This window comes from Struthio camelus, chromosome 16 (assembly GCF_040807025.1).
Source record: "Struthio camelus isolate bStrCam1 chromosome 16, bStrCam1.hap1, whole genome shotgun sequence".
Lineage (NCBI taxonomy): Eukaryota > Metazoa > Chordata > Aves > Struthioniformes > Struthionidae > Struthio > Struthio camelus.
The window spans coordinates 21672081-21686315 of record NC_090957.1 but is presented as its reverse complement, the minus strand read 5'-3'; the positions used below and the strand labels follow the sequence as shown (position 1 = coordinate 21686315).

The window sequence follows — 14235 nt, the reverse complement described above, 5'->3', positions numbered from 1 at the left end:
AAATAACAGCCAAAGACACTAGCAGAAAAGGTTTTAACCTTCTTTCTAAACCAGTTAAGCCTTCCGGAAACCGCCATTCAACCTTCCCATTCATAAACTTCCCGAGGGCACTTCTTTCCTTTCCAGCTTCATGAATTACACATAGCCCATAAGGTGAAGTCAAGAAATTTTTATAACACAGCTGAGATTTTGCCATTTTCCCTGCTCAAGTCAGCGAAATTCATCTCTGGGACATCAATTACTAAACCCTGCATTTGTCGGACGAAAAAAAAGGCAACCTTCTGTTCAGTGATGAACGTTACCCTTTTAGGCATAACCTTTTATATAAATAAATCCATCAGATCTCCACTTACCTTCTTTTGTAATCTTATAACTGACGTCCATTTTTTCTCCAGAAGTCCAGCATACTTTTTATCTAACTCTTCATTCTGGAGGAGGGGGAGCGTTTAAATGAATAAATATTAGTTCTGATGCCTGTAGGAATGTTTTCTCAAAAGCAATATATATAGCTCATCTTAATAAAGTTTCTTAACTACAGAAAGAATTCAAGTGAGACTAAGTAGAGTTTTACTAGTAAAAGCAAAACAATGACAACCTTTCAAATTTTAATAACCACAATTTACATATAGGGAAAGAGGAAAACATTTAAAGAGATCATTTTTAATTAAAAATATTACTGCAACACAGATTAGTGATGTAAGATTCTGCAAATAAAATTCAAAAACTTCAGCTAAACTGTTAGTGATGTTGTTTTCCATGTTCAATACTTGAAAGCTTTTAAAGTGCTCTGCATACCTGTCAATATTCCTATTTTGTTATAGGATTCTCCTCCACCCCTATTTAATCCTTATTAAAAAAAAAAAAGAAAAGAAAAACAACAGCAGACAGCATGCATTGACTGCAAGGACTAATGCACACAGGACTAGCAATTAGTTTCTCAAAGATGTTCTGCTTTTTCGTATCCACAACTAGACTGTTAGGTACTAATGGACTCCTGCCTACTGTTAAGGCTGTGCTACCATATACTTGCTAGCACAATCATGCACTTGATCCCTCATGAAAGCATACGCTCTTTGAGGAGTGATCACAAGCTGTCAGAGTAGGACTACGTGCACTCTATCTCAGTTGAAAACCATTTACCCCAAACTAATTATGAACTTTTGAAAGCTTGATTACAGTTTACCTCAAATTACCACCATAACATTGCATTAGTTTGTGCTAAATTCTCAAAGGTAAGCCTGAAGTCCACTCACCCTGCATCTTTACCTGAATAACTGAGAAGCAGACAGTAGATTACTACACATGCCCCACTGAACAATACCTCAGGTACTGGAGAAATCAAAACTGATATATAGCAATTGTACTGAAACTTTAATAGCGGATGAGGCCAGCCTCTTCTCCGTGGTGCCCAGCAACAGGACAAGAGGCAATGGGAACTTCCTGTGGTTCAGTTTCTGCCATCTGAAGCTGAGAAAAAACTTCCTCACTGTGAGGGTGACAGAGCATTGGAACAGGTTGCCCAGAGAGGTAGCGGAGTCTCCTTCCCTGGAGATATTCAAAAGCCGGCTGGATGTGATCCTGGGCAATATGCTCTAGGTGACCCTGCTTGAGCAGGGAGGTTGGACTAGATGATCTCCAGAGGTCCCTTCCAACCTAAACGATTCTGTGATTCTGTGGATCATTTTCTTCCTCTACATACTTTTCCCTTTGGGCTCTAGGGTATAGCTGAGGAACTGCAGTGAACAACTGATCTTACTGTAAAAGCCAGAAGGCTACTCTTCATTCCTTTTTTCTCCCACCTATTAATGCAAGAAGGAGGAGGAAAAGCAATACAGAAAACCAAGCAACATCATGAGAAGCACAGAAGAGTATATTAAAAACTGCAGTTTCTCTCTGTGCAAACAGTGGCATGGGGCAGAACAACAGTGGCATGGCTTATTCCCTAAAAGCTCTGAAGACTGGCTACCTTGGTTAGAGCTCAGATGTTAAGCTTTTACAAATACCCCTGAAGTAATAGATTATCTGTAGGAATAATCAATAGAAAAAAATGAAAACCCTCTTTGTAGAGCTACACTTCAGTCTTTCCAAGTTACTGAAGTCATTTCTGCTTTTAACTTTTTTTTTTTTTTTTTTTGCCATTTTAGAACAATTCACATTTTCTTGTAAGAAAGTCACGTGGAACTTAACAACTGCATTTTCTTATTTCCCTCAGGACCATCTAACCTATTTAGATCACCTTTTTAACCTTTGGGAAGAGAAGACTTAACTAGGTTGATGGGTAAGGCTGATAAAGGAATGGTATGTGGATTTGCAATTATTAGTATTCCGATTTGTCTTTTCTACTTATTTATTAAATATTAGAAGCAGATTGGAGAAATTAAGATATACCTCAGTCAAGCATTTTGGAACAAAGAATAATCCAAGACTTCTAATAGAGAATAGGCTAGGATTTAACAAAAGCCAGCGCACAGAGGTTACTGCTAAATCCAGGTGTTTCCATAAAAACTTAATTTAAGGAAATGCTCCCCTCTAGTGCTAGTAAACAACAAGTTTAAGAAGTAATACCAAGCAAGAATCACCTGTTACAAGAGCAAATCAATGGAATTAAGTTGCAAGAAATAATTGGTTCAAGTCACTGGCATCTATACAGCCTGACAAAATAGAGTTGCCTGCCAGAGCTGACCAGTTGATACCAACCATTTAGCCTTGCCCTTACACTATACTGTTAACCAACTGGTACTCAATGGTTTCAGGCAAGGATGCAAACACTGACCCAATTCCAAACACAAAATAGACTTCTGACATTTGCTCTGTATGATAAAGGAAAAGACAAACGCAATGCTGTTTTGTCTTCATGTTTCTTAAACGTTACCATGAGAAGTTAAGTCTCCAAAGCTGCATAGTCTTACACCATTTCAAGTCAAGCTACAAAAGAAGTCTTCAGTTTTCTGGTTTTGTATTGGAGAAAGTTTTTGCTTTTATACGGAATTCCATAATAAGAATAAGCACAGTTAAACAAATAAGGTAGGAGTGGGGGGGGGGGGGGGGAGGAGACAGGACATAACACAACAACATGGAAACTACAGCAAGAAACAGAAAATAAATTCATTGCAATTAAACGCATTCTTCTCAACACTCATGTTATCTTTTGCTAGCAATTAACTGTTAGTTTTGTTTTTCAGCACCCATTATCCTGAAGGATCTAGTCCTCCAAGATTTAAATCCTTAAAATCCCACTACAGGAAAAACTCATCATTGTGTAGGTCAGTGGTAGCCAAACAACAACAACAAAAAAAAACCACACATCAAAAATATAGCTCGACCATGACTAGAAGGTAAGTGTTTTACTCGGAAATCTACAAGTTAGCATAAAAATCAAAAATAGTCATTGGATAAGATAGTGGACTGTACGAGTTTAGCATCTCCAATTCTCACAATGCATGAGCTAATCAGTAGCTTTTAAATACATGTTCAGAATGAATGCAAATGCCATAAAATTCTAAATTCTTTAAAATATAGATGAAGAATCTTGTTTGAACTCACCACATCTAACTCAGCTTCCTTTTTAAAAACTGAATATGCTTCTTCATAGCCATTAGAACGAAGGTAATCTGCTATCGCTCGATTTCTAAAAACAAAACAAAATTCAGTATCTTTAGCCATGATTCTGAATAAAAGTAAGAGTAGAAGGATTGGTTCAGACTTTCAACTGCATCAGTGCGGTACAACACCTAGGATTATCAGCTTTAAAAGCTTGAGCAAGTGTTATGAATTTGGCAAATTCAGATTTTGCTTCAAGATATACATAGAAATAGACTCCCTTCTCAAAATATACTTTTTATTTTAAGTTTGAGGAAGTTTTTTTGCCTTAAGATAATTATAGTAGCATAAATACACTTCTCAATCTATATTGCACATAAAAAAACCTATACTAGATACAAAAATGATGACAACAGCTACATACAGAAGTTGAGCTTTAGCTTTAAATTTGGGAGGAATAATTCATGGTACTCATGATTATTCACAAAATTTTACCTCACTTAAATTTGATTAAAACGCTCAATTTAAGAGAACAAGCTCTAGCTTTGTCTTTCAGAATGACACAATAGTTTTCATTAGATTACAGGAAGGGATGTTGCCTGTGATCAGAACTTAATATGCTTGGAATTTTATATCTTTCTTCAAAAGTTATATTAAAAAAAGTTGATACAAGGTAACTGCCAATTTAATTAATCCTTCTTAAACCTCTCTCCCCCCTCCCCGAAAGCATGTGCTTGATTTGGACCTACTCATATGCATAGAAGAACAGTCTTTCAAAACTATGCCGAGACTTCAACAAGCAGTCAGCATCTTTTAATTTTTTTGGTTTAATATAACAAAACTAAAAAAACTCTGCATTTCAAAATTTACTTCAAATGGGTAAGTGTCTTCAAGTTACAAAACAAAAAGTTTGCTTAGGAGAATTAAGTTTAATGTTCTAAGAGAGACCTAAATTAAAGGCAAAATTACTTTCAGTAACTTTAGCAGCCTTGGGAAGGAAGCCTAGTTTTGTTTCAATTCCTTAGCATCATTCTCCTTTACTATATAAATATCTTCTCATGAAAGATTAAATATTTTATTCAGTGCATGTGTAAGTAACTTAAAAACGCAGACTGTCTACACGTCTAAGGAATTTAGGTATTCTATCTTAGTGGCCAGAGAAATATGGATAATCTTTTAAAAAACAAAAAACAGAAGGCCATTTAAACAAAGTATTCAGGAGAAAATTAATATTCTTAACTGAAGTCAAAAACAATCATGGCAGCACCTTTGCAGGGATTAAAAGGCTACTTTTAGTTCCAACTTATGATGTATTTAGTTTTACCTCATTATGCAGTTTCTGGATTTAGAGATAGCAATTTCAACCTAGGATGGAAGAGTCAGGCCGAGGCCAGTGAGTCCTTAGCAACTCCGATGCAAATATTCCTTCACGACACCTCCTCTGACCTCCCCAGCTCAGTCTTCCACACACTGGCTTGTCATTAAACTTCATTAATATACTCCTCTGAGTAACTCCACACTTAAATCCCTTTCCTCTAAACAGCTGAGCATACACAAAGTACAAATCCCAAGTAAACCTCCGGCAGCATCAGCACCAAAAAAAACAGGTATCCAAATATTAAATAGCTATACTTTTAAGAGACACAAATAAAACAAGCACATCCACTAAGAATGCATCAATTTTAGGAATTTTTCAACAAGACAGCCTTCATGGTTAGAGTATTTTACAGCTAAAAGTAAATATTAGTTTCAGGCTGCAACTAGAATTCTCAGAACAGACAGAAATCAGTCCATTTCTTTAACACAGGAGACCAAGATAAGTTACTGAAATCAACTCAGTATGAGCTCATATCAACATATGTCACCAAGTGGGCTGCAGCAGTATGAAGCGCTACTGTGTTTTACAGTGTCTGACCAGAACATGGAATATACTATGACATTCTATGTCTACATGAAAGTTCTTGAAGCATGTAACAAATAGCACTTGGAAGCATAAAATATTGAAATATGAAAGTATGAACTAAATTCACAGCATTGGCATGCCAGCCCGTTATTTCTCCCCTTTCCTTACTCCCTAAAGAAATCAGCATGATGCCATCTTTCTTTTTGTCCATACATTTATTGTATTTCTATATAAGCAGTTAAAAGATCTCAGCTATACGACTGACCCTTCCTTATAGCTACCTCCAGATTCAGGTTTCCCTGGAACTTGTGAATTCCCTATTTGGGAGGAATGGGGCTTTCATTCTAATGCCTCCTTTCTACCTTTCACACATACCCAATCTCTCCTCAGACACTCAACTCCAAACACATCACCACATGCAAGAGGAAATTTTAAATTTCTCTGCATAAACAATGGATGCTAAAACAAAGCATTGCCTCTTCTCAGACTTCTGAAGTAAATCCTAAGTCACTGCTCATTTCCCATTTCCAGTCATAAATTTTCACCTCTCCATTAACCTATTTCCTCTTTGAAGTTTGTGCCAGAAAGAACTTGAGAGTTGCCAAAAAGTGTAATCATGAAAACGTTTAAATCCCAGACATATCTTCACCAAATCTAATGAATAAGTAGTTGTAAAAAGTGAAATTTGAAGAAAGCTTGCATGCCACTTAAATGTAGGGGTTTTTTTACTTCTTGAAGTGTACCAAACTAAAAAGTAAAACAAATACTATGTTTTACCATAAAAAGGGTTGAATCATTGCTAGAAAAGTGAAGAAGCTGTATGAATTAACAAAACCAAACCACAAACATGCAAGCTTGCCAAGGACAGAGACATCCAAAGCTAAATGACACTTACTCCATGCTTTCACAAGAGGGGGGGAAAAAAAAAAAAACAACCTTAAAGATTCTTTTGAGGTAAATTTATGAAATGGAGTAACATGCAAGCCATGACCATTCTGACTGCCACCCATCGTTTGCTCTATCATAATTCAGCACAGAAAAAAGCAAACTAAGGCATGTAAAAACTAAATGTAAACATCAATTGTACTACATGTAATTATAGAATTGTAAAGTGTAAATTTACTACACGTAAATGTAATGTAAAAGTAAATTTGACAGCTTACTCCTTGTCTTAAGCTTAAAATCTGGAAAGACTTCCATATATCAAACGCGAGTCTTTTTATTATACCCTTCATTTTAAACACAGTACCGTGAGTCATGCAAAGACTGTAACACAACTTGCAGTGCAGCACATTCTGATCAGATACTGATCTTCATTAAGGAGAAAGATAACAAGAGTGTCATAATTTACACAAAATAAAAAGAGAATTCACCAATCAGTTTTGACTGAATACTGCAATGGGTTTGCTGCTCATTTTAATTCTTTTGTAACTTTTGGTGACTGAAACTGAAACAAAATAGAGGATAATAAATCAGAATGAAAACTGACAATCCATCTTTGACATCATTTACCTTCAAAAGGCAGCTTTCTTATACCTTAACACCTGATTTGAAACAACGAAGACGATACGGTTTCTGTGATTCTTTGCCGTACTTTTGTTTTATACAATGGTTTTAGCCTGCTTTCATTAGTAAGGGACAATGAAGAGAGAGCATAAAGATCTAACTGTGTGATATTCACTCTGCATAAGACCAATCCAAATCCCTCTTTCCAGTCCATGTAGAAACAGAAGTTTTGTAAATTAACATGAAGCCTACATAGCTAGTTACAATGAACAAAATTTCAAAGTATGTTGACAATTTATTCTCCTCCAGCAGTCCTCTATGCCCACCATTTCACAATTCTGTTATCAAATACCAGAGTTTATACCAAAAATAACAGTACAGAAATCAAAGCCACAATACACAGTACTCAAGCAGGATGTGAATATGGCCACTCCATAAAATCTATTTGGGAACAAGTTTAATGAAAATGAGACAAACAAACAAAAACCATTCCTTACAGTTCATCTCGTTGCCTTTGTGACAGCACCATTGTGGCTGTGATGTCAGGTTAATGCAATTCAGCAGTGGCTGCCTCCTCAAGATCCAAAGTCTTAGGAGTCCTGGATCCACAATTCAGTCTGCCACAGAGTGGCTTAAAGGAAAAGGGTTTCTCCAGACGTGAAATCCAATAGGAAATCTGGAGGCATTCAACAAGGAAGATTCATTCCATCTAGAAGGAAGAGAAAGAAACTGTTTATTTCCTTTAAATAAGCATTCACAGTCACTCTGGATTGACAAAGATTTATGAACCCAGATCAGAAAACACTCTAGACAGAGCAAGCCGAGTAAAACTGTAAATACACTCCCTCTTTGTGCTGTAAGGGCATAATCCAGAAAAGCAATATCCAATCTGGACAGAGCAGCCTAGACAGGTTTATATATGTTTTTTTTAATCCTACCCTCTCCCCTACCATTTCTCCTTCCAGAAGCAGGGAGCTGGAGGGGACCTCCTCAATTACAGCTCAGTCCTGTTTTGTAGGCCACTACAGCATAATTCTTTTTGATGAAAAACATCACCACCAACACACACACACACATATAGGCCTCGTCTAAACAGTCTACATTTTGCACTCACTACTGCTGTCAAAAAGCTACTCCCTAAAATCCTCTATCCTTACACCAGATTTTGTATCTTTTGCAGATCTATTTCCCCACCAAATAAGAAATAACAAGGTTAATTTCAGTTCAGTTGCAACACATTACAGTAGAGATCAGCTAATGCTCTCCTGCATCTTTCAAATTTAGTGGCAGAGTTTAAGTAAAGACAACTGTTCTGAAAAGAGACTACGAAGGATGCTATGGTATGCTGCAGACCATAACTAATGGCATAAAGATGCACTTAATTTGTCACTAACTTATTTGCGGCAGTGTATTAGGTAGTTCTCATGGATTTACCCAAATGGTGTCTTTGAAGACTACAGGTATAACTCAGCACATAAACTTCACAGATATATCATTACACATTTATTTTTGACGAATTATTTTTCCATCTACTAACATTATCTGAAAAGTGTCAAAGAATCACATTCTAAAAGATGATACTTGCCCTCTTTTTAGTCATGTGTTACCAGGGTTTACCTGTAGTTAAACCTAGCCTGTATTTGGGGTTTGGCAAATATTTAAACCAAAAAAAAATCCTATCAGAACTCTCATGGCGAAGGGCTGAGAAGCGTGTTACTTCAACTGCATTCAGATGGTGACTCTATCACTACACCTCTGACAATGCAAGCTAATTCTGATTATTTCTGAAATTTGATGTATTCAAGAAAGGATCCAAGTCAGTTAGAAATTCTACCTTTCACAATCATACGTACACTGTTTAACCTCTTCTTATACAGTAACATGGACCTCAGTATTCTTAGCGTACAAACTACTTCAACTGGGTAGTTTTAACCTTAGTCAAGGAGCCATCGACAAAACAATTTTAGCAGCACTGCAGGTATTCTTTCGTAAGCAGCATGATTAAGACAAAATGCTAAAGCTCGCTTTTCTTATGTGTGGATGCCTGTCAAGTATACAACACGTCATTTGCTCAAGCCTCTAAACAAGTCTGATCAATCAGCTTTTAGCAATGAGGTAAAGCAAACATGAAAACACACGCAAGTTTTAGGAGGTATTAGTTGGATTTGTCAATTTTCCACCAACTACTTCAGGAAATACATTTTCCCACTGCCTCTTCCCTGCTGCTTCTCCATTAGACGCACAGGTACACAACACTGACGATAAAAGTTGGATAACAATTTTCATAAGAGGTCTGTTTTATACAGAGAAGCTTTCTTATATGAAAAAAATAAAGAAAATATTAAGTTTGTATCATTAATGCCTACTTACCAGTCACAGGAAATCAAAGGGTTGCTTTCTAAACCTATGCGGTAATTATCTAGACTTCAGTTTTCTGTTTTAAAATAAGCTTAAGCTGCAAGTTACTCGTATTTCACTCCTCTGTTGAATTTTCCATGTCAAATGCCATAATATTGCACTGCAAGCTGTTTAAGACACAAGCACTCTAAACAGGCAAGGCATTAATTTGTTGTTTGACAATTTCAGAAACAATTCAGTTGAAAACTGATAGCACAGGTTCCAGGCTCTCAGCGAGGAGAAGCAAACACTTTGCTTATTCTTGTCCCATATCCTGCTTCCTGACAGGTAAAGACAACTGGCTTTCAATAGCTGCATCTTTGTGACTACAGGGGAGGAATACTGCACAGAAATTAATGGAAATCTAGTTAATACAAAAAACCCTACTGAAGTGATCAGAAGAAGTGCCCTCTAGAGGGCAATGCTGCTATAAATGTAAGTACTGAAAAAACAGAGGTTTATAATGGCTGAATCTGTGCACTTCAGTTTAAATATCATAACATTTTCATTAGTGACGAATGTTGAGAATAATAAAGTAAGGTACCTCTTTCTATACAGTGGCACTGTTTGAATCACTGAATAGCAAAATATCAGATATGAACTTTCAAAATCTGTTTGTAATACTACAAATCATGGTAAAATCATGGCATTAAGAACAACGGTGTTTTTCATAGTATGAACTACTGCTAAGCAGCAAAAGCTCTGTAAATCCAGTATTAGTGCAATAATAACCCCCTCCCCCAAAACGTCAGCATTTTGTCATTTTTTCATTGCACCTAGGCAATACAACTGCAATGCTTGCCTAAAAACAACTATATAGTTAAGGCAATCCCTGATATATCAGCTAGTTAAGAAAAATTTTTTCCCCTCAAATGTAAAGTAACCCTGAATTTCTTTCTCCTCCTATATCGTCAGCACTTAGCAACCCCTGGCTTGCTGATGCACGCACTATTTTACGCCCTCCGTCTGCCCAAAGCACATATTTCCCACGTCCTAAGCCCACTCAACCATCTTTCTAACTCTGAATTGTTATCAAGAAACACATCCAAGCACTAGACGAGTTCCATCAGCAATAGGGCAAAACAGTGATTTCTGCTATTAGCAAATTACAGCTGAGCCACAGTATATTGCACTTCTGAAAAGTGCACTTTGCTGTATTCATGGACTTTTTAACTAAAGGGCACATGAATAAGGCTAAGTATTTTCAGGGCAATTTCCTTCATATTCACCCTTTATCTCCCCCGCCCCCCCCAAAAAACAGCAATTGCCCCCTCCTCCCCAAAAAAAGACAACGCAAAAAGGATAGAGCTTTAATGCTAAACATATGCTGCTTCTAGTAGGTAGGATTCCCTTTCTTCAGGGATGCTATACAGCAGAGATATCACTCAGCACTACCCTTATCTGATATCAACTCTTTCACCTGGCATGCTTCTACTCAATTTTTTAAAAAGTCAATCTAACCAAGAATTTCTTTGCCTTTTAAAACAAATATAGTAAGTATGCTATACCGAGTTTGTGGTAAAGAAAAATCAGAGTCACTTCCTTTAGAAGAGGCTCCTTTTGATGTGGTGTTTCTGACAAACATATGCTGCAACCTTTATAACTTGATGACCGTAAGAATATTGCCTAATTTTCTCTCCCCATTTGTCTCATCCTTGAGTGCTGAGTGATACAAAACTACCAAAAGTCTCAATACATTTTCTCTGCACACTGCCACTGTAGTTATTCTTACATAAGAATTCTAGAGGTCATACACATTCCTACGTTAACTAGCTGAATATAAGCTAAATTCAGCCTACAATTAAGACAGCAAGCAGTCTGGACACAAGTACAGATTTGAATTTGTTTGCCAAAGTCTAAAATATTTCAAGCAAGTTGGACAAAACAGCATTTCATCTGGCTGAAAATGAATTGAGCCTTGGACTAGTCCACCATTGGTGCTTCACATTAATTCATTGGAATATTTAGAACTTAAATCCTTGATCTTCAGTCTTGAAACTTCCTCACAGTATGGAGATTCTCCATAAGAATGATTATATCTACTCAGAACTTCAACAGCTTACTTCCACCTGGAAAGAAAAGGCTGGGTCCAGATAGCATATGAAAATTTGTATTTAATTTGGCCTCAGGTAAGCAGTAAGCAGATGTTACCAAGGATTTTAAGAAACCTGCCTCCTCTCTTAGCACTGGAGCCATGGATACTCAGTACTTGAGGAAAACTACCACTAGCACAAATTTCATTTCTAATACATCAATAACAGTGAATTGAGGTCACAGGAATCATAAGGTTTTAATTTTGCTATGTAACACTCCTAGGCCAATCTACATCCTTTTTACCATTAGAGTTAAGACTACTAAGGAAGATCAGGGAAAGCACTTTTTGTAACACAACAGAAACCGCTTTTATTCACTACTAGTGAACACAAATGGTGAACTACCAGCCATTAGAAACTAAGCTGATTTTTAAGTTATATTTAAACAACAGTTTAACTACTTGTATTAGCCTCCTCCTGAAGGGTTTGTCACTTGACTAACACTGTAACATCATAATACTACTGAAAAGGAAATCACATGGCAGTTAATTCAAAGATCATGCATTACAACATGCGATATAAAAAGTAAAATCCCAATTCCAATATTCCATGAAATATGGTAACAAATTCTAGTCACAAGTTTGCCAAAGTAACAGTCAAATGTAAAATTACAGATTGCTTACAAAGTGAGTTTCATTACCAGCCTAGGTCAAGCGTCTGAAGATCTCAATAACTCCATCCACCATGTTTTTCCCTCTGCAGTTTACAAATAATGTCTACTTAATCTGTTAGTCTTAAACCCTGCAGGATGTCTTGAATGTAACATTAATTCAGTTTCTTCAGATCATGTTACTGATGCTGAACCACAGCACTTCCCTACAAATGTAGGAAGGTCTAGAGGAGAAGGAATCCAAAACTGCAAGTCCTATAAATATTATGAGTATTTAGAAAACAATAAAACCTCTTAAAAAAAAAATCTAAGGCCAAGCCTGCACAGCAAGCAGCCTTTACAGAGAAAGCACTTAATATTCAGCTCACCTGGTAGCCAAGAGGCAGTGACAATAAGTAACAGTTCCTTCTTATCTACATTTGGACTGCTGACCATGTAAAACATGAAAGTGAGTTGCAAATTAAGGGGCACATATTATTGTACTTCAATGGATGCACACGTATAAACAAGGTTAAGACAGAGTGCAACCCACTCTTGGATCAGATGAAGCCTATCTTGGTTCACCCAAGAATTGGCACTCCTCTAAACACTGGTGATACATTATTCAACATCTTCCAATACTACTCTTTCATAGCCTACAAAAATCTAACCCCTCTTATTTACTATGACATTACAATAAGCCCAACAGTCAGTCATGAGAAGCAAATATTTAGACCCCGCTATGACACTGCTTTGTAGCAGTCCTATATTGTAGGCTTTCTATAAAATTAGGTGATAGCACAACATCGAGCAGGTGCTAGAAGTACATATAGAGATACTACATAAGCAAAGGGGTCATACTCAATTTGTCTACAAGTTACCACCATGGTGCAATGCAAATGCAGTTTTAATTGCTTTTTATTTTAGAAGTTACAGAGAAAATAGACATGAGTATTGTGCATGTGCACTGCCTTTTTCTTTAGCGAGAGAGAGCTTTACGACATACAGAACTCAGTGGAGCAAGACTAACCAGTCCTCCTCCACTGTCTACCAAGGTTTATAATCCCTACTGCATTACATGTGCACACACACACACACACACCAAAACAACCTTAGTAACGAGAGGAAACAACTATGTTCAGTAAAGAGAACCCTTGAGGAAAAAAAAAAAAGTTCATTACATCTTACCTGACATCAGTGATGTTTATTATCAACAGCTTACTGTGGATAATGTGATGTCATGACACAGCTAGATCTTTTTTGAAAGAAAAAATGCGTACGAATATTTTATTTATTCTGTATTAAGTACAGAAAGACAGGACGCAGCCTAAACAGACACATCTAGGGAGTAATAACTGATATTTAACTAAAAATATGATGCGCTTCCTGTTAGTAGTCCCACTCATACTGCAAAAAGTTTTAGTTTCTATCTTAAGACCTACTTCATTCCACATCGATAACGTTTGCATACACAGAAGCATTGCGTGGTGAACCTCTGCAGACACACAAACTTGCAAAAGTGGACTAAAGTGTTTACAGCAAGATCAATTGTTTCTATAAGCATTTTCAACTTGGAAGTGAGGCATGGCTAAACGCGTAGCACTGGAAAAGATATGACACATCAGAAGTTTGCCTTTTATTCCTGCTGTAAGGATCATCTGCTCAGTTTTCTAGTACATACAAGTATCTGGCAGGAAAAAAATATGAACATTGTCTGTTGCAATTTAAGTAGGCTACTTCTTTATGAAACTTCACAACACAAACTAACCATAAACTATACTTGCTTGGTTCCATTAACAGCATCATATCCTCCCTCAGCAGACGACTCCATCTTGTCTCAACTGCTAACTATTCCATTTTGCTAAAGATTAGGCTTTTACACTAAAGAATAGACTTGTAGAAATGTCTGAGCAATAAAAATAAAATTACTAAGTGATTCAATTACTAAGTTTTGTAGAACTGAAGAGTGGCATACTGAAGTGTAATCTTTCAAAAAAGACAGATAGCCAAGGGAGTGAGACTTCATTATAGAGCCAGAATTGTTTCCCTACACAAGTGTCTAAAAAATACAGAACCCCCAATAGAGAGCAATAGATTGGGCAGAAAAACAACCTGAAAAGCAGACAAATCCTTCCTTACAAGAGCAAGTGGAAACAGCACAGCACAGGTTCTTCTTACTCATTTAAAGAAGTGGAAGACCCTCTGCC

The 14235-nt window shown here is 36.8% G+C and overlaps 1 protein-coding gene across 3 annotated transcripts in view; it reads right to left on the bottom strand.

Moving 5' to 3' along the window:
* The window catches only part of PAFAH1B1 (platelet activating factor acetylhydrolase 1b regulatory subunit 1), a 43309-nt gene that overhangs the window by 15839 nt on the left and 13235 nt on the right, over positions 1–14235 (bottom strand). For all 3 annotated transcript variants that reach the window (XM_068910376.1, XM_068910377.1, XM_068910378.1), the window contains exons 2-4: positions 7447–7658; positions 3544–3628; positions 354–428 (exon numbers count right to left, since the gene is read on the bottom strand). In XM_068910376.1, the coding sequence (XP_068766477.1) occupies positions 354–428; positions 3544–3628; positions 7447–7478 (192 nt within the window). In that variant the 5' untranslated portion in view covers positions 7479–7658. The remainder of the gene's footprint in view (positions 1–353; positions 429–3543; positions 3629–7446; positions 7659–14235) is intronic.